Source organism: Nymphaea colorata, chromosome 5 (assembly GCF_008831285.2).
Source record: "Nymphaea colorata isolate Beijing-Zhang1983 chromosome 5, ASM883128v2, whole genome shotgun sequence".
NCBI classification, from domain to species: domain Eukaryota; kingdom Viridiplantae; phylum Streptophyta; class Magnoliopsida; order Nymphaeales; family Nymphaeaceae; genus Nymphaea; species Nymphaea colorata.
Window position 1 is genome coordinate 222,876 of NC_045142.1, and position 20,109 is coordinate 242,984.

Genomic DNA, 20,109 nt, shown 5'->3' on the forward strand with positions numbered 1-20,109 from the left:
TAGGGGGAAAGGGAAAAGAAGAAGTATGGACACCTGAAAGTCGAAATTTATCTTCACGCAATAGACAACAATATATATGAAAAGAGGAACAATAACTCGCAACGAAACACACATGGAGCAGCAGAAGAGGCGTACACATGAGAAAACAGGGAAAATTATAGACGGAGAGTGTGACTTTGCACTACAGATTCAACACGGAGGCAGAAGGGCATGTACATACAGATGAGGAGATCCAAAATTACAGAGCAGAGAAAAAACAAAGGTTTCAAGAGCAAAAGGGGAAAGGAAAAGAGGAAGCGCAGGAAACAACACCAGAGAATCGGAGGGAAAAAGCGGAAGATGAAGTCCATCCAAACCAAGAGCTCTGCTTAACGGAGATTCTTAGATAAATTGACCGGAGAGATAGAGAACTTCAGAAGCCTCTTGGGGGATCGTGGGATGCGGTCGCCGGCTAGGCATCGGCGGTGCGCTTGGAATCGTAGTCGACGATCTCGGAATCGGTGACGGAGCGGGAGTGCTGGACGATGGATCTGCCGATGGAGTTGATCCAGTCCTCCTTCTCCTTCTCGGAGTCGGCGATGAAGTACATGACGTCGGTCCTGGTGGAGATCTCGAAGGCGAAGGGCTTGTTGAGGGCGTCCTCGGCGCCCTTGACGGTAAGGCAGGTGCTGACGGGGATGACGCCGCGGGGGCGAGAGGCGCGCGTCACCTGCGACTCCTTGAACCAGAAGAGCTTCCCGCGTTTGAGAACGAACCACCGGCGGCGCCACGTCTTGATATGCTCGCCCTGCTTCATCAACCACCCTGCTCTCTCGGGGCTCGTCCAGAAGTCCACCCCATAGTCCTCCTCCCCGCGATTCCACCATCCCAGCAGGCTCGCCATCGCCCGCTTCCTCCTTTTCCCTCTAGCTCGCTAGAAGAGGGCAATCAGATCACACTCCTCCCGCAGGGCACCCCCTTCTCCGTCTTCGTTGACATCCTCACCACGGGAGGAAATGGCACCTGCCTGCCATGTCCCCCCAAAATTACGAAAATATCTTCTCTCCCTCCCGAATCCGGGCCGGGGACCCAGTGGCCTCGCTCAAGCTGCGTCTTAAAACTAATAATCGATATTAAGTCGGTTCTTCTCCCCTTTGCTGACTTGATTGATTGAGATTTATGGATTGGAAGCGTGTTGAAGATTTTTGATCTCTAAATTTTAAAGCAAGCTTCGGGTGGATATTGTTGGACAACAGCAGCAACGCTAACACATGATTTGATTCTATAGCAATTGAGGTAGACACTCACACTACTACATTGTTTGCGCTTTATGAATCATACTTTTCGGAACGATGCTTTAATAGGTTTCATGTTGCACCATTCATTCTGAACTCGCTCTATCCCATTGTTGTTTTTTGACATTTTGATTCTGCAGGTCAGTTCTTTGCATAGAACAATGTTCCAGTGTTTTCCTTTTCGAATTGCCTCGCAATAAATAACCCATGCATTTAAATTACATGTAATTTAAGACGTGTTTTTTATATAATATTAAAGTATATTATTATTGTGTGTAACTGCACTTCTATTGCTAATCCGTAACTTAAGGTCATGGAGCATGTGTTGACGTAGCTGGAGAACTTCACATACACTAGCGACATCCTCTCCACACTATCAAACGTCGGACAGAACGCATGATTAATGATAATATCGATCAGTTCTGCTGCGTGAGCGGTTCTTACTCCTTACATGACGTTGCTGTTTGGTTGGACGACTAAACCTAAAAATTATCAGCGTCATGGACATAGGAAGAAAATGAACCAAACGAGTTAGGCTGCCCTCTCAATTTCACTAAAATCAGCTTTCTTTTTTATCCCAACCAAAGCAAAATATACGAAAACAATTAATAAAACCTTTCAAAATACCAAATAAATGGAATCTATCTATTTGATTTGATAAAAAATCGGCCGACTTAAAGATCATACACCGCTTGGCATAAACTCAATTCCAGGAGACCAAACTGTTGAACGAAAAATGCACAAAACATATGCGAGTGTCTATTTTACGATCGTACCTTCTCTAATAATGTTTAGAAGAACGAAGAGGGCGGAGTAAGTTCAGAAAAAAAAATTGATGCTTGTTAGAATTACGTTTATTAGTTGAAGAAGAAGAGACATTTTGTCCCGTTTGTTTGGCGAAGCCGTGGACGGAACTAAAACGGCTCGGAAGGCCTTCGAATGCTATTCTGTTCTCTCCCCTTCTTCCTCCGGGGTTCACTTTGCCACCCCGTTTCCTTCTTCTCCGGCCAAACCCCTCATAAGAGGGAAATCGCAGTAATCTGCGGTCGCATTTCCCTTCTCCGAGGGTGGGTTCATGGCGAACCCCTACGCCAATCGAGGATTCAGATCCAGGTAATCACTTCCTCTTCTCCTTTCCTCATATCTTCTTCGCCGTCATTTTCGAAAGCTTATTCCAGATTTCTCTTTCTTTGTGCTTTCTCCGCTTTGCTTTATTTTCCCCCCTTTTGCGTTCCTCCTTTTTTTCTTTTCCTCATTGAGATCGGTCGGCGTGGTGCAGAGAGGGCCTCAGCACGAGGACCGCCGCCTCTTCCGATGAAATTCAGTTAAGGATCGACCCTATCCATGAAGACTTGGACGACCAGATCACGGGATTGCACAAGAAGATCACCATGCTGAAAGGCGTGAGTATTTTTCCTTTTTTTTTTTTTTCCCTCTTCTTGAGTTTTTCGGTGCTATAACGGGCTTTGGCGGGCGTCTCGATTTCAATAAAATCGTTTGCCTTCCTTCTTTTTTTCCTTTCTTTATCTGGTTATTACGCTTCTAACTTTCGAGGAACCCACTTGTCTGTTTACCAATATCTAATTGGTGGAAACTTTGCCAATGGGATTATAAACCTTGAAGAAACTGAATCCTTTCCCCCCTCCATTCCTATGCTGTTTGTTTTAAACGTTGGTTGCTCAAAATTTTGTTACCGTCTTTCTTCCCGCCAATTCGCTATTGGTTCTTACCATGTACATGGATAACAAAATTCCATTAAGTGAGAAATCTCCTTCTCTTCCAAACATGTGACCTTAACGATATGCAAGCTTCTGCAGTCTTGTGATTTTATGTTTTGTTAACAATGGATTTATCTTCTTAATGTAATTTCCTTGTCTGAAATTTATTTCGTTCTAAACTTTCAGGTAGCCCAGGAGATAGAATCTGAGGCGAAATTCCAAAACGACTTTATCAGTCAACTGGTAATTTCAAACATCAAGCTCATTTCCACCGAATGCACAATGATATCTCTTTGGTAATAATAATCTATATCAATAGCAAGTTTCAGTCACGTACGGCTGCGAATTTTGAATGCACTCCTTTGAATTTTTGAAGTTCTCAACTGGATATGATGAGTACATAGGCATACCTACGTATGAATAATTCAAGCTATCCACTGGGGAAGGTGAACAACACATTAGGTTTCATTGGAAAAAAATTGTTATCCTGCAGTCCTGCTCACAGATAAAAAAAATATATATGTAACGCAGGTTGGGATCGTTGGAGCATTAAGGGTTTTGTATCCAGCATGAAGGGGACTGTTCGTAAAGACAATCTGTATAAGTCTATCTGCATGCGATTGATTCATACTAGTAATGCATTTCAGGAACTTTCTGTTCTTCAATATAAGTTGGCAGCATGGGTCGTGGCTCCTTGACATGTTTTCCCTTGAGAGAAAAATTGCCGTTCTGATCTGACTGAACTTAAACCTATACAAGTTTCACTATCGTAGAAACTGGTGATAAATCAATGGCTCAATCTTTTAACTGCGAGCTGCATTTGCTAGACCTGTCAAGTTATTAACACCTGAAGTGGAGCTTCTAGCATTTTGCTATTGTTTATTACTTCTTGGTGATTAGCATCAATCTTGTTCTGGTCAGCGTTATACAATATACTATTTTATGTGATGTAATGTAACTACACTGTTACACTCCTGAAAATAGTTCATGGGGCATAATTCAGCCGTATCGGCATACACAGTATCAATGTTATCACTGGCGTATTGTATCGCGTATCGGTCGGGCCAACCTATATGTTGTATCGTAAAATTAATTTTTTAATTTTTAAAAAATATTAAAATTATAAAAATAGAAAAAAATCAGAAAAATTATTTAAAAAGTCCGAAAAAACAATAAAAAATCAGAACAAATCAAGAAAAATGTATTTAAAGGAACATTCATGTATATGAAGTATGAAGTATGAACAACACATTCCAAAATAAGACATCAAACATTCAAAAATCAAAATAACATAATAAGCAACCGAAGAGAATTTGATTACATCACAATTCATAAGTTCAAAAGTCAAAAGACTCAAAACATATAGACATAGTTATCATTTTTTATGATTCAAAAATAATCCTCGTCACAACGAGAATGAAAGCTTCTTCACCGGCAAAGCTTGATGCAAATGGAGAAAATCTCTCCCTCCCACATCTCTTGCAATGTTTACAAACAAGGAAAGAGAGAGAGGAGCGTCGGTTTTAAAAGAACACGCAAAAAAAGGGCCGTCGGGCCCCTTCTTTTTTATTTTTTCCCGTATCGTGCGATACGGCCTCCGTATCGCACGATACATGCGATACGCGTACGATACGCACGCGTATCGCGTATCGATGATGTATCGTATAGGTTTCTTCGACCTATATGAAACAGATAACATTGCACAGTATGATATAGTATGTAACCTATTTTACACTTGAGAACATTTTTAGTTGTCAAGAAAAGTTTTTTTTTTTTAATTGAAAGTGACATAAATTTATTTTCTTTAATTTGCTTATTTTGTACATCTTCCGGAATGCATCACCTAATTTCTCCAAGCGGATCGGATCTGTCTTGCCTATTAAGATATGAAGATCTCATATTTTGAAATTTTTGCATTTTTAACTAGCATCCTTCACAGGTCAGACAGAGCCACCTTTTCTTTCTCTGTCATTGAAATACTGGAGGATTAGATGTAGATTGTTGAAGCATCAAGCTCCTCTAGATTTGGAAAATGAATTAGGTTGGCCCAAAGTTGCTGTCATCTCAATAGTTGAGCGTTTCAGTTACAACTATCTTTTAGGGTGTGCTTGATAGCTTGACAAGTCGACCAGGGTGAAAGCCACCTTCTTTTTTCTTTTTTTTTTTCTTTTTTTATTCTGAGTGAAATTTGCAGAAAGCTGTACAATTGAAGTGCATTTAGATGGAGATGACTTCTCTCTTGTTTGTTTTACCTTTTGGAGAAGATACTTTGCACAAATTGCAACTGGTATCAGTCATGCCCTTAGGTCTTGGTCCTTTATGAAATTTAAGAATCTTTATTTACAAGAGGAGTAACTCATGTTCGATTTGGAAGCTGATATAAGAAGTGATAATTTCTGTCTGCCAACGTGTGGAACGTTCTTAAGTTATCTAACTTTGTAGACGAAATCCTGACTAGGCAGCCAACCAGTATGACTAGTTGGTTGAGGTGGCTGGCAAGGCAGCAACCGTTCTGTCTTGTCAAACCAGTGACTAGTCAGTCCGACTAGCCAGCTAGTTAGCTTAGTAATTGGTCCAGCCAACTAATCTATGACCTTATATTGTATATATAGCCTCAACCAGCTAGGACCTTGATCAAATTGTTTCTATCTTCTGGATTTTGAAAACTAGTTTCTTTATCATACATATCAAAATGATTTGAGAAAATACTAACACTTGATGATGAGTCACTCATTTCTACTAGCTGATAACATTTTCTGTTGCCTTTTGTTCAAAGACAAACAAATATCCACATATGGTCTATGTGATGAAACTGACAATTTATGATGCTACATCTCTATTCAGCTGTTCCTTATACAGTAAATGGATCAGATCACTCAATCTGTGTGATGAGCAGGTCAAATCGCCAGATCGTGTTCTGAATTATCCTGTTGGCACTATGCTTTTATGTACATCTCGCCATTGAACAACTGAACTAATCTTGGCGGCAGTTAACATACTTGTTTTGTTTACTTTTATTTTTTCATTTATGTTTCTTACTTTTTTTTGGCTCTAGATGCATCAGGAGTGCTGGAGCGATCCTTGATAATCTTTTGTTTTCTCTCTGTTGTGTACATGATACTTCTATTTGCTGCTGAAAGGATATTTAACAGCTGTTGAGTGCCCATCTCCAAGTCATGAGAGCTCATAGTGTCATTTTCTTATTACTTGGTTGCTTTGTTCAAATTATGTTGCCGACAATGGATGGACTACTCTAATGATGTTCTCTCTGACTTTGTTGCAGCAAATGACACTTATTAAGGCTCAAGCAGGAGTGAAGAATAACATGAGAAGGCTGAATAAGAGCATTATCCAGCAGGGTTCGAACCACCTGTGCCACGTGATTCTTTTTGCCTTCTTATGTTTCTTGGCATTCTATTTGTGGTCTAAGTTTTTGTAAAGTAGTAGTTTTTTTGGCCCACTGTGCTGTAAAGTATGCCACACTCCCAAGGTGGGTTTGCTGGTGATATGTTAACACACTGCATATAGGGTCTGCGGGGGCAGCTTGAGTGGTTCTGTATGTAAACTAGTTATCTTTCTGCCCTTATTTCTTCGTTAATATGGTCCCACCGACATGAAATTGCCGCGGCATTTGTTTTCTACCCGTTTACCTTGTACTTGGCTTAGTATTTAAAACATTACCGACGGCCGTCCATCATGGAGTAACCCTTCTTTTGTTCGTTGGCTTTGCTCCTTTTTCTATCGTCCCAATTCTGGACTTTTGTTGCAACTTTTTGTGAATGGCTTCATGCTTAACCATTGGAACGACTAACATTATCGTCACTCAGAGATCAAAACGCAAATCATGTGGCATGTTTCCTATGCTCTATTTTGAAATAACCCCTGCTTCCTATGTTAATTGTTGGATAGATTAATTTGGCAGGGCCGGTTGTTGTCCTTTCATTGACCTTCTCGTTAGTTGTTTCTCCTTTGTTTGGCTTGCCCCTGGGATTTTGAAGATGATGAGGCTAAACAATGAATGAGTTGGACCTGGTATTTAAGTTGCTTATACGATTTTATAAGGAAGCCGGAAAAAAACTGTGTATTATCTGTTGAATTTGGTCGGGATCTTGGCTTTGTCCGTTTGGGATCCGGTTTATCATTCATATGGACATGCTGAGGTATTACCAAGGTGATCGACCAGCGAAGGTTACTACGGAGTGGATGGTTTAAAGGTATCTCTCAGCCGTCGGCCTTCTGCCTTCTGGACCAGACATATGTACCTGCACTGATCGAGTGCTCTCCTCCATTTCGCATTTTGTAGGAGAAATGGTAATGCAGACTCTGCTATGCTCTGGCTCTGGATTTGTTATTCCTGTGGAATCTTGATGTTTTTCACTTGTCTTGCCCATATATATGGCTAAAAGCAACATGGTAATCCATAATATATGACCAATATGGGGGAAATTGGTATTCTTAGTATATATAGTTAGAAAGCAGTCCGCACAGTTTATGCTGGATGGGGCCAAGGAAGATAGATGTTCTTAATCGCAGGCAAATGTTACAAATTAACGCTGAATTCCCTGGAGAATCCTCCTTTTGCTTTAGAGAAAAAGCATTTTAACGGGCATTGCTAGGTCAGGCATGCCCAGTTTGTACCAGAAGACACACCAGGCATTGAATTCATAACCTCCCTCCATGCGAAGGTTGTAAGCAATGTTTCCACTATGGGTGGGCAATGTCAGATTGTATCCCCCATACGCATGATATCCCCGGTGAAATGATTCGAAAAGAAATTCAGAGCGTTCAATTTTCCAAGTATGGACCGGTGAGGTCTTTATCGGCCAAATCAGCCAACCTGACCCCAAGTTGGTCGGCCAAGATGCTGTATGATTTAGAAATATGACATGGGGCTGATACCCATATTTACAACATTGGTTATTAGACCAACAAACCAGAGCTCCAGTTAGGCAATCTGTCAACAAGGTGTCTAATTTAAATAAGAGAAAGTTTGGGAGAGTTTCCTTTTCAAAAAGGGAGAAAAGAAAGTGGTTCACTTTCAATAATATCAGGCTAAATGAAAATATCCATCTGAAAGGGGAAATCACTGACTACAAGAGCACGAAAAAGCGCTCATCGTTGTCATACTATTAGGTTTTTTTGGCATTAGTTGAACCCTAGTACTCTTAGACAATTGCCATTTGTGGCCTCGACGCATGACGCATTGGCTGGGACTGCGCAGTAGAAACTGTTCATGTCATGGCACCCATGCTTTACAGCGTGTGGCAAGTACTCACACAAGACAACCTCTGTCTAAGCCATTACATATCAGCGATGCTTTTGCGTCAAGTTGATATCAACTAGAATTCTCATTTGGCTAAAGATTCATGTCATGATACCTAATTCAACTTTAGCATTTTTACTTGGCAAATAATTCCTCTTTATTCAGATCCTCTGCATTTATCTTTTCATTTTGGCACACGCCCCTTCCACTCAAATTCTCTAGCCTGCAGGTGAGTTACTTCAGTAGAATCTACTGACCTTTTTATCAAGAGCAAAAAGCAGCAGCACCACACCAGCGTCACCAATACATCACCAAAATCGTTGGCCATGCATGCAACTGCTACCAACCCCAAATTCATGAAAAGAGGGGCAAGCGTGGTCGGCTGCTGATTTATTAGGCCTTGACTTTTGTGCTCTCGGGAAAAAAAGGAAAAGGCTAAAAGATTTTAGAAAAAAAAAAAAAATTCAAACCACACCAACAGATGAGAGGGAAAGACACGTACTTGGGAGGTAGGGTGGGGACACAGTGGAAGCAGATGAAGCCAATAATATACCACACACTCTATGATTCTTTTCCTCCCTGCGGACAATCCGGGCATGCATGATATGAAAAAACAGAGGATTTCTTTGCTTTGCTTGGCATCTCCCCTGTTTCTCTAGTACCAGCAGAAGATACAAACAACCCACCGAAGACGACCATCATGTCTCTTTATTTATTTCTCCTCCTCCTCCTTTCACCTCTCCCCATGTCGCTGAGTGCGGAGGTTTATGCGTCGTCTTCTTCTTCTCCTCGGGGCAACAATGTCGGGGACCAACCAGCTCTGCTCGCCTTCAAAGCACAAATAAGAAGCGACCCTCATGGAATCCTGGATGCGTGGAACGACACTGTTAGTTTCTGCGAATGGCCTGGAATTCTGTGCCATTCACCAACAAGGACAAGAGTCACTACCATCAACCTTGCCGGGATGAGGCTCGCAGGCCCCCTTTCTCCCTCCCTCGCCAACCTCTCCTCCCTCGACACGCTCAACCTCCAGGAGAACGCCTTCTTCGGCACTCTCCCTCGAGAGCTTGGCCGTCTCCCTCTCCTGAAGACGCTCAACCTCAGCTTCAACTCTCTCACCAGCAGCCTCCCCGACGAACTCGCCAACTGCACCAATCTACGTTTCCTCAATCTACAGGGCAACAGGATCTCCGGCAATCTTCCGCTGGAATTGGGCGCCCGCTTAAGCGGTCTCCTCGTCCTCAATTTAGACGGAAATCTTCTTACGGGTACTATCCCCTCATCCCTCGGAAACCTGACGTCGCTCACCGAACTGTGGCTCTCAAGAAACGGGTTGAGTGGAAGCATACCGGAAAACCTGGGCGCTCTGTCCAGTCTGGTCTTCATCCAGCTCTCTTACAATAATCTCGAAGGTGAGGTCCCTCCATCTCTCTACAATGTCTCCTCGTCTCTCCAACACTTCTCTTTGTCCAACAACCGGCTGATCGGCAGCATCCCTGCCGAGTTCGGGCTGAACTTCCCGAACATCCGTACTCTTCTCCTTGGCGGGAATAATTTCAGCGGAAAGATTCCCGCCTCGATAACAAATAAGTCGCACATTGAGCTTTTAGATCTCTCGCAGAACAACTTCGGAGGGGATCTGCCGGAAGATATCGGCAGGTTGAGCAATCTTCGCCAACTAAACCTCGAGAGGAATCGGCTGACAGGTGGCGCGACATTTTTGCTTTCTCTGAGCAATTGCACCCGCTTGGAGTTCTTGTCGCTTTTCTCCAACAACATGACCGGAGTCTTGCCGGAATATTCCCTTGCAAATCTTTCATCTCACTTATCCATTTTGCTCTTGGGAGAGAACCAGTTGTCCGGAACCATCCTTGAGCAAATCGACAGATTGGTCAACCTGAAGCACCTAAACCTGCGATTCAATGCATTTGGTGGAAGCATTCCCTTTAGTATAGGCAAGCTCGTGAACTTGAGGAAGCTGTCCTTGTTGGGGAACTCATTTTCCGGTGAGATTCCAGCATCGATTGGTAATCTGACAAATATTATAGAGATTAATGTCGGTAACAATCGTTTGCGGGGAGAAATCACTCCAAATATTGGTAATCTCAGTGGGATAAGGAGCCTGTGTCTACAGGGGAATATGTTAAGTGGAAGCATACCCAAGTCAATATTTGCTGGCATCTCAAACCTAACTGAACAACTGGATCTGTCCGGCAATTCTTTGAGCGGGGGCCTGCCACCTGAGATAGGCCTATTGACAAAGGTCCAGGCAATTGATATCTCCGGAAACCGACTTTCCGGCAACATTCCAAAGTCCATCGGAAACTGCACGGGCTTGCAGTCCCTCGATATGGCCTCCAATTCGTTTGATGGTCCAATCCCCGAGTCCCTGAGCCAGATTAGAGGAATTATGGATCTAGACCTCTCACAAAACAGGCTTTCAGGCGAAATCCCCGACTTTCTAGCAGAGCTCCAATTTTTGTGGTCGCTGAACCTCTCTTTTAATGATTTCGACGGGCGGATACCACAGAGAGGGGTGTTCATGGCTCTGAACTCATCTTCTTTCATGGGCAACCGTCATCTATGCGGCTGCAGGATGAACCTTCCGCCCTGCATGAGACGACCTCCTAATGAAAGAAATCGGGACATCGTCTTCATAGTCACAACTGCAATTTCCATTCTCGGCTTCATTCTTTTGATTCTTTTGGCATTGTTTTTCAAGATATTGGTTGCTATTCGTGTGAGAGAATCGGCGGTGGAGCCTTCCACGCCCAATACATCAGTCAGTGATACCATAATAGAGATGCAGAATTGTTGTAAACCAGTTTCTTACAAGGACCTCTATAGGGCAACGGATGGCTTTAGCGAAGAAAACCTGACGGGCATCGGAAATTTTAGTCGTGTGTACAGAGGAATTATTGGGGACAGCGACGCCGTCGCTGTGAAGGTTTTAGATCCACAACAGAGAGGAGCCATGAAATCTTTCTTAAGAGAGTGTGAAGCCTTAAGAAACATTAGACATCGAAATCTTCTGAAGATCATCACCCTCTGTTCCTCGGTGGACGCAAAGGGAGGTGACTTCATGGCTGTGGTTCTGGAGTTCATGCCGAATGGGAGTTTGGAGGGGTGGTTGCACCCGCGGACGGGGAGCAACAGGAGCTTGAGTTTGATGGAGAGGGTGAGAATAGCCATGGACGTCGCATTCGCCATGGATTACCTTCACAATGATTATTTGGTACCAATTGTTCATTGCGATCTCAAGCCCGGCAACGTTCTTCTTGACAGGGACATGATAGCACATGTAGGCGACTTTGGCCTTGCAAGATGCCTGCCTGCAGCTCGGTCGGGCAGCACCCACTGCATTCAGGGCTCCTTTGGTTACATCCCTCCAGGTACCATCGTCTTCTAGCTTCTACTTCCAGAAATTAAATTTTAGATGATCAATTCACATAAATATTTTTTCCCTTTTCCTGTGAATTTTCTGTGCACATGCACACAGAAACTCTTGAGAACACCATTTACGTGACAGTGGTTTTCATGCTTCTAGGTTTTGCCTTTTTTTTTTTTTTCTTCTCTTGAAAAGAAAAATGAAGTTCGTGGGCATGGAAATTGCACTTGTCTGAAAATTATGAGCACACGGCCAGTGATTATAATCCTTTCATTGGCTTGTATCTTAAGTCCAACTAGGTCCCTTACTGGTCAGGTTTTAATCGCTTGGATGGACTCCTTTGACCTGAATGATCATTTCTCTCTCTCTCTCTCTCTCTCTCTCTCTCTTACAAGCGCACAGTAAAACGGATTGCATGTCTATGGAATTTCTAAAAAGGAAAAAAAAAAAAATGGTCGACCATTGACTGTTGTTGAAACGAAGATTGAACGAGACGGACAGACAATTAAGATCGTCTACAGATCTGGGAATCTGATGAATGATGTTTACATGATATCTTGGAATGTAGAGTATGCGATGGGTGGGGAGGTGACGACGGAGGGAGACGTCTATAGCTTTGGCATCCTTCTTCTGGAGATGTTCACCGGTAGGCGGCCAACCGATGACATGTTCGTAGATGGCTTGACTTTAACCAAGTTGGCGTCGACGGGGTTCCCGGCGCGAGTGATGGAAATCGTCGACCCCTCGATGCTGGAGGAACACGACGGCCTCGCGAAGGCAACGGACAGTTGTGGGCAGGCATCGTGCGGAAGAAGCGGCTGCAGGCTACGGCGGTGTCTGGTGGCCGTCTTCCGGTTAGGCCTTCGCTGCGCGGCGGAATCGCCGAGGGAGCGTCCCAACATGAGGGAAGTAGTGAAGGAGTTGGAAGGCATCAGGTCGTTAATGCTGCTGGGGCCCTCTGAGGCGGAAGCAACACGCTGCCGACCATCCATGTGGAACCCCTCTTCCGCCGCTCCCCTTCACCTGTGACCATAGCCGCCGGTAGTTGAGCGCTAATCTGGTCTGTGCCTCTCCTGCCTCCACCACACACCACCACCCCAACAAGAAAACACACGACATGACCCTCCCATTCATTGATACAAGACGGATGATTGGGGCCGAGTAGGTTCCAGTGTCTTCTCAATTAATTCCACTCAAAATGTCAACCAACAAGGTGGAAACTCTCTCTTTCGCTCTCTCTCTCTCTCTCCCTCCCTCTACCTGCTGCTGAACTTTGCCAGCTTACCAACACTTCAAAAGTCAACCGGAAAAAAAAAAAAACAGAACAGTTGTGGCAGGAAGTATGAACAGCATAATGGTTTTAACAACACTTGATGTTTCTTTAAACCACGGTTTTTAAAATTTTTGTCTTCTGGTAGCATCCGGCAGCCATAGTTTTCCTATATGTATAAATACGGAGGTATGGTTGGCGAAGGTCAACTGATGATCTTGTTCATGTTCGTTTCTATCCCACTTAGCTTTTTGCTAAACGAAGGTCAATCAGAAAGGTTAGGTTCGTTAGTGTTGAGCACTCAGAAAGATTCTTGCAAAACGACAGGCTTTTCCTGCCAAGCAAAATCTTCTTCATACTTTATAAAAGTATTCATATTAAAAAGAAAAAAGAGAGAGAGAGAGAGAGAGAGAAGAGGTCGCCAGTGTTATGTGCTTTTTTACTTTGAAAAAGGGCATGGAAGAATAATATCATATAAGCTAGAGACTAGTGGAAGGTTAGGAAGAAATAAATTGAAGAACAGAGCAGGTCGAAAAGTTGATGCGTTTAGAAATATATATCTTCCTGTTGCATGCGCTAGTTTTGGTCTATGAAGAATAAGTTGGGCATTTGACAAAAGAAGCACAAAAAACTGAACGAGCAACCGTCCGCTGCTTGCGCAACGCATGGGGGAAGCTTGGAATTGAAGAGTAGGATCAGTCCAACAACTTCCAAGCAGGATCCGAAATACAGTCTCACTTAACTTAATTTAGGTACATCAAATAAAGAGATTCACTGTCAAAGAGGACGCAACCGAAGACCTGAAAGATGTAACACTAAAACCAGCAAGCATCTGGACAAAAATTTCCCGAATCTAGAATTGTGTGCATTGGGGAATTCTAAACCCCAAGTAACAAATACTTAACAAAGTTGCTTTTTTGTTAGTATGTAAGTGAGTTTTTTTTTTTTTTTTTTCTCTCTCTCATTAAGGCTACAAATTGCTTGAGAAGAGAAATGTAGATACATTAACTTGAAAAAACTGGTACATTTTTTTTTTCTTTCTTTTTTCTTCCTGTGTTTGACCGCAGGCAGAATCGCCACCTACACCTGACAACTCGGCCAAAAAAACTTGTGAACAAATTAAATGAAAAATCAGAATTGGCCTTCCTCATATCTACGATCCATATCTCTGTTAAATAAAATTGTTTTCCCAGCTGAATAAGGGACCGAATCATTAGCAACACTCAGACGACAGGTTAGGGTCTCCTGCCTCCTCCCTTGCAGCTTTGCACGATGAATTGTTAGAAAAGATGGCAATGATCATGTCACATCACCCAATTGATCTGGACCCTCCCTCCATCTACATAGTCCAAGTCACCAAAGTCTCATTATCCAAATTTGATTCATCCGACTGAGATCCAACAAAAACCCGATCGACCCAATTACGTACAAACGTTAGACCCCATGTTACTAGGATATGAATTCTCACTTTTAATAAATAGAGCCTTGATCCAAATCTAATTACATAAAATTGCATTAATTGAGACCTGACCCCAATCAGAATAGTATTTAATCCATGACATTTAGTTTCTCTAGCTCATATGATCCAAATTGTTGTTCTATAAAAAAACATGCATTCTTTAGCTCATGCCTAATATGCGAATGTGATTATTGCTACTTTTTCATTAGAAAAGTCCCTTGGTTTAAGTTGCTTTTACAAAATATTTTGTTATTTGTTCAACTTAATGGAGTTACCGAATTATGGAAAACATGAAAAAAAAAAAAAAAACAGCTTGAGAAAGAATTAAAACATGAAAAGGGTTATGGCTTAGGAGAATAGAATAGAAGGGCAATTTTAGTACTCTAAAATATTAATCCAGACGAATTTTAAGAAACGTCCGGTTGTGCAGGCTTTTCTTTAAACAGTTGTTGTTAGGAAATTAGTGCGAGTCCTGTGTGTTAGGAAAATCGGGAAATCTGGTCCTTCCTCGGGACCTATAAGAAACTGTTTAAGTGTATAATAAACCCATCAAATGAGCAGGAAGGAAAGATTTAGACTACAAAAAGCAAAAGGAAAAGGAAAACAAAGAAGGCAATTCTATGGTCCTTAGCGATGTAATGTATTCGATTTAAATTAGAGGTTTAAAAAAGAAGGTGATACTTGAGACAATGTGAAGGCTAAACTCACCATGTAAACGAACAAAGAGCGTCCTCCTTTAACAGAGAATATGAAACAGAAGAAGCGAGCGGCTGGCTATGGCTAGTCCGCCATGAAATCTTTCGATCGATCCCTTGTGGGCCATTGAAAGGTTAATCCTCAAACAGGTACATCACTTAGATGGATCATCATTTACAGGCTCCACTACTTAGAAATTGCTCACTCTTCGAAGCTTCGTGACGGAATTGTTATAATCACACACAATTGCACATTCGCAACCGGAAAAAGTAAGCCAAAAAAGAGCAAGCGATCCACCAAACTACTGACATACATAATTTTTTTTTTTAAAAAAAAAATCAACATCTAAATATCTGAAAAGCGACAGCCAGTCAACCAATCCCAAAACTTAGAAGGAACCAACACTGATTATGAACAACACTTAGAAGGAACCAACACTGATTATGAACAACACTGAAGGACTGGATTGGACCTGCAGATCGTCACTTTAATAGTTCATTGCAAGATGCACCTAGCGAGCGGCATCCAGACCTTATCTACCTGAAAAGTTAGACAACTACTAGAAGCGGCGCATGAGAAGGGACGGCCATAGCTGAAAAGCTACTGACTAAAATATTGGCCGTTGTTTGGGATGCTTCCGTCTGGATTCGAGGCCCCCATGAAAGCGTTGTTGTTATTGATGAAAGGGATGGCCATGGAGTTGGTGTTGTAGCCACCAAGAAAGGAATTGAAAGGCAAAGGAGCGGTGGCGGAAGTAGGAGCATAGGGAGGAGGAGCCAGTGAGGGCGGAGGAAATTGATGGCTGTGAGCGGTGGCGACCGGTTGATGCATCATAGCCATTCCCATCAGCAGCTCGTCAGCACGCTTGGCGAGAACCGTCCTCATCTCCTCGAGGACGCCCTTGAAGTCCTCGAGTTGCTCCGCCGACAGCTTCTCCAGGTCGGCGTCCCAGAAGTAGCCCATCCGACCGCCTGTGTCGCTCCGCTGCTGCTTCTGCAGCATGAGGCGGCGCTTCTTCTCCACCTCAATCTGTTGGACGAGCTTGTCGTGCTGGCAGCTGAGTTCCTGGATGGCGGCGGCGCTGTTGGCATCGGGACCGCTGGCGGGAACGTCGGAGGAAGGATTCTGGAAGCGGTTGAAGATGGCGTCGACGGAGGGGTGGCCGTAAGAGAAGGCCTTGCCCGCAGGGGAGAAAACGATGAGCGCCATCTCTGCTCCACAAAGGATGCAGAGCTCTCCAGCCTTCTTGATCAGCCCATTTCGTCGCTTTGAGAAACAGACTTGACGAGCCTCCTCCTTCGTTATCCTCTTGATCTCTATCTTTTGCCGACCCATTCTTGCTTTGCCGCCGCGCCCGCTACCATTGTTGTTTCCTTTGTTCTTCCCCATGGGAGGGGTGAGAGAGAGAGAGAGAGACGTAAAGAGATTAATTGCAGGAGAGTCGGGGGAACGAGGCGCAGACGATAGATGCTGTGGTCATGAAAGGGCACCGGGCATGGAGGATTTGAAGGGAGATTTTAGAGTAAAATCAATCAACTTGCTGTTTTTGGAGCGTCACGGATTCCTAGGCACACTAATGTCAAGATGCCACTGGTAAGGGTGAAAACTGTTAGCAATCTCCTGGCTGACTAAAATATCAGAGGAGGAATGATTGCTGTGAGCCAATAACCCAGAGGAATCAATGACAGATAAAGCATGTCAAGAAGCACCAGGAATCGTATTAAAGAAAAAAATCTCAGAAACACGTGTCGCTGCAAGGGCCGCCGACAAATTTCAAAACGTAGTAATTAGCAAATCAAGCCCAAAAAGGATGGACACAGAAGCACCTGAGTAAGCAAAGCAGTGGCCAAGATGAATCCATAAATTTTATTAGACATGCAAAAGATCAGCCAACCTTGTGAAGCTGAGAAGAAACCTAAACCAAGAAGTCGTCTAAATTAGCCATGTCGCAGCTGTAGCTTCAGGATAGACGAAAGAGAAAACTAGTCAAGCACAACAATTCTGTGCCAGAAGATATTCGAATTCAGAGTCGTCATATATTGTGATCAGTTGTCGAATGTGGCAGAGTCGGCCCATTCGACTCATGGATAGCGGCAGCAAACGACATCAATTTTCTGCCATGTAAATTCCTCCTGAACACGCTACCACCATTGTTTGTAAATCATCGCTATAGAACATCAAGATCACCATAAAACAAGGTCTGGTCGACAGAGCACCAGAAAGTTGTAGAGGAAACACAATGACATGCAGACCACCAGCCTGCGGAACATACAAACGGAGATAAAGGTTCTGCTAGAAACTCAGAACTACTGTAACATGCACTGCACATTAACCCTATAATCAAAATGGTCCACAGCCACAAATGCTGCAGTATATCATAAGACCAAATTGCCTGGGGTACTCCAGCATCTGTTTTGCTATGTCTGCTTAGCTTTCAATTGAAGTTTTTCCAAAAGAGAAAGAGGAACAAAGAGCTCCTGCTGCTTTCATCTATATGTGAACCACGCTAACCATTTACAAGTAAAATAGGAAAACCGAGCTCCTATAATCTCCCATAGGCAATCTAAAACACACAGAAAATGCAATGTACTAGATTATTAGTCTCTCCTACACGATCATGCATTACGGTGAAGCCATCAAAGATCAAGTGTATGTGTGTGTCACTGGGGTAAAAACATCACAGAATGTGTAAACAGATGTTTGCACTATAAACCAGTATCTGTAGAGCTCGACTTCAGATGTGCCGAAAATCGACCTTGAGTTGAGTATACAGTTATAGCAGGCAAATGGCAAATGACAGTCCAGCAAGCAAAACCTGTAAGTCAAAAGCCCTATACAATGTGCTTTAAGATAATAAATAGTGGCAATATGATAATGATGTGCTGAACAAAAATGATTCCACAAAAACTAGAGACCGAATATCACTGTCATTCAGGTACACAGTCAGAAAGCTCACTTGTTTAGGATGGCCTTGGAAATTGAAACTGATAATGAAGACTTAATGTTAAATAACTATATATTGAAACTTAATGAGCATACCAGCTAAAACAATGTGGAAGGAGTTTCAAACTCGCCCCACTATTTAATGTGCAGATCATCCACCCTTATTCAACAGCATTAACTTTTTTACCTCTCATTTCATTTACTAAAGTATTGGCACCACTGCCACATGAAGTGAGATCTCAAAGCTTCCCTGATTTCGTAACTTAGCATACCAATCTTAGCAAGAAAATTAATTGCATAACAGCCTGAGCTGGAAGCTTCTCTGTCGGATCTGAGCTGGAAGAAAATTAATGAGATTCTATGCAATCAGACTCAGGTTCAGATTTGGATTAATTTGGCTCTACTGTATTTATATCCTACCTAACATCCGATATTTGTATATGATTAGGATGGATGCCGTACATAAATTCATTTCGCAATCGGATATTGCATACTGAATTTAAATGTAATTAGCAATCAGAGTGATAATCACATATATTGGATCCATGTACTTACCTACCTAAAGACGTTTCGTTAGAGGCCCGCCATTTGTGTAAAATTTCAGAAAGGGGGGAATGCCTTTCTAAGTAATTACCCTTCACAATTAATCTTTCATGCAATTATGAAATTAAGCTACCATTTGATTGTTCAATACGAAGAATCAATTCCAAAAGTCAGCTTAGTAGGGATTTTCCTTGTTTAATTCTCTGCCAGTTCTCTAAAAATGTGTTCGCAAGTACTGTAATTATGTGCTTTCCTTTCCTTTTGCTTAAATTAGCAGATAAAAACTATGTCGCCATTCTGATCGAAAGCTTAACAGATCTGAACCGAACGGCGCTATCGGACCTTACAATCTCGTCTGACGTTGAATGCGCACCATGCCCTTGTTAACTTACATGTATTTATATATATATATATAAGTTGTTAATGTAAAAATGAGGAGCGAGTTGGGTGCGCCGTTCGGTGCATGCAACACATATAAGATGTTTTTGAAATGGATGAAAAAGAAACGTTATTTTGAGTCTTTTTAGTTTTTTTTTTCTATTTTTATAAAAAAGTTTTTTTATTAATTAGGAACATTTATGTCATTAACCATACTAGCGCACAAAATTTTAGTTCACCACAATAAAGGTAGGCAAGAAAACTTCTACCTTAAGCAATTGATATGGGGAAAGGTCTTTTTTCTTTTAATTTCTTCAGAAAAAGGTGTTCGAGTTTGGATTTGTCACCAAAAGAATTGTTCTATCCCTTTACAACATAGATACCAGTTAAAGGTTTTTGTTTGAACTTCAGACTGAGAATTGTTTTTAAATAAAATAACAAAAACGAAGAATCCAAAAGCATATTTCCCGAAGCGATTGGTTGTCCTTTGCTGTCACAACATTATGTTTGTAGTGCACATGTTCATATACATTAAAAATTTATCTAAGTTAGAATCTATCTAGCTTTAATTTGTTGTGAACTTGGGAGGGGGAAAGGATCTAATGAAACATGATCGTTTGTAATACGATGATCATATAAAAAACCAAACTAAAATATTATCGTTGAGGGAGAAATTGATGTAGCCTTTGTATATGCACAGTGTTCAAAATTTGCCAAACAAACAAAAAAAAAAAGCAAATTAAAATTTTGAAGTACAAAAAGCGTTGAACGAAATTAATTAGGATATTGAACTGTGGAACCCTACTAGAAACTCCAACTTTTTCAGTGGGTCGATGTCCACACGCAGTGGTTTGAAAACTTGTAATTTAGAATTAGGAAAAGTGTTGAAAGATATCGTCCATCTAAACGCAGGCCACTTTGCTAGAGTCCATTAAACGGCAACGTATGTCAAATTTGATGGAAGTACAACGCTCCAAAAAAAAAAAAAAAAACCTGTGGCTTGGAAGCAATCTAATAATCTTGTATCAAGCGCGTGGGAGCATGTCTGCTCAGTCGCTCAAGCAAGGGAGTCGCGGCAATCTACTTTCAGGAGGAGGAAATCTTCCTCCGACTACACAAGTGAAGACCGAAGCCTCCCTTCCTTCTCTAAGGGTTCACGGCAAGTTTTGGGTGTTTA

At 42.3% G+C, this 20,109-nt stretch overlaps 4 protein-coding genes across 5 annotated transcripts; 2 read left to right on the forward strand and 2 right to left on the reverse strand.

Annotated features, from left to right (window-relative positions):
- Positions 1–138: 138 nt before the first annotated feature.
- Positions 139–1,041, reverse strand: LOC116255167 (pleckstrin homology domain-containing protein 1-like). Its single transcript, XM_031630945.2, has one exon. It carries the CDS (start codon positions 881–883, stop codon positions 452–454), a length of 432 nt encoding a protein of 143 aa, XP_031486805.1. The 5' UTR covers positions 884–1,041; the 3' UTR covers positions 139–451.
- Positions 1,042–2,144: 1,103 nt separating this feature from the next.
- LOC116254007 (bet1-like protein At4g14600) lies at positions 2,145–6,631 on the forward strand. Its single transcript, XM_031629024.2, has 4 exons — positions 2,145–2,387; positions 2,554–2,677; positions 3,179–3,235; positions 6,276–6,631. Exons 1-4 carry the CDS (start codon positions 2,350–2,352, stop codon positions 6,429–6,431), a joined length of 375 nt encoding a protein of 124 aa, XP_031484884.1. The 5' UTR covers positions 2,145–2,349; the 3' UTR covers positions 6,432–6,631.
- Positions 6,632–8,955: 2,324 nt separating this feature from the next.
- Positions 8,956–13,156, forward strand: LOC116253902 (probable LRR receptor-like serine/threonine-protein kinase At3g47570). 2 transcript variants are annotated; one of them, XM_050077759.1, is made up of 3 exons: positions 8,956–11,433; positions 11,541–11,647; positions 12,212–12,401. In XM_050077759.1, exons 1-3 carry the CDS (start codon positions 8,956–8,958, stop codon positions 12,255–12,257), a joined length of 2,631 nt encoding a protein of 876 aa, XP_049933716.1. In that variant the 3' UTR covers positions 12,258–12,401. The 2 variants fall into 2 exon arrangements, with proteins under 2 accessions (XP_049933716.1, XP_031484754.1); XM_031628894.2 differs by having other exon boundaries at positions 8,956–11,647; positions 12,212–13,156.
- A 2,202-nt stretch (positions 13,157–15,358) lies between these two features.
- LOC116253903 (agamous-like MADS-box protein AGL61) lies at positions 15,359–16,696 on the reverse strand. Its single transcript, XM_031628895.2, has one exon. The coding sequence runs from the start codon at positions 16,455–16,457 to the stop codon at positions 15,669–15,671; it is 789 nt and encodes a 262-aa protein (XP_031484755.1). The 5' UTR covers positions 16,458–16,696; the 3' UTR covers positions 15,359–15,668.
- Positions 16,697–20,109: the final 3,413 nt, after the last annotated feature.

What these genes read in the sequence shown, in the direction of transcription:
- LOC116255167 (XM_031630945.2), bottom strand. Translation starts at nt 883, where the DNA reads ATGGCGAGCCTGCTGGGATGGTGGAATCGCGGGGAGGAGGACTATGGG.
- LOC116253902 (XM_031628894.2), top strand. Translation starts at nt 8,956, where the DNA reads ATGTCTCTTTATTTATTTCTCCTCCTCCTCCTTTCACCTCTCCCCATG. An exon ending in CTTTGGTTACATCCCTCCAG is followed by an intron (nt 11,648 to 12,211) that starts GTACCATCGTCT and finishes CTTGGAATGTAG; the next exon opens with AGTATGCGATGGGTGGGGAG.
- LOC116254007 (XM_031629024.2), top strand. Translation starts at nt 2,350, where the DNA reads ATGGCGAACCCCTACGCCAATCGAGGATTCAGATCCAG. An exon ending in AGATCACCATGCTGAAAGGC is followed by an intron (nt 2,678 to 3,178) that starts GTGAGTATTTTT and finishes CTAAACTTTCAG; the next exon opens with GTAGCCCAGGAGATAGAATC. An exon ending in ACGACTTTATCAGTCAACTG is followed by an intron (nt 3,236 to 6,275) that starts GTAATTTCAAAC and finishes ACTTTGTTGCAG; the next exon opens with CAAATGACACTTATTAAGGC.
- LOC116253903 (XM_031628895.2), bottom strand. Translation starts at nt 16,457, where the DNA reads ATGGGGAAGAACAAAGGAAACAACAATGGTAGCGGGCGCGGCGGCAAA.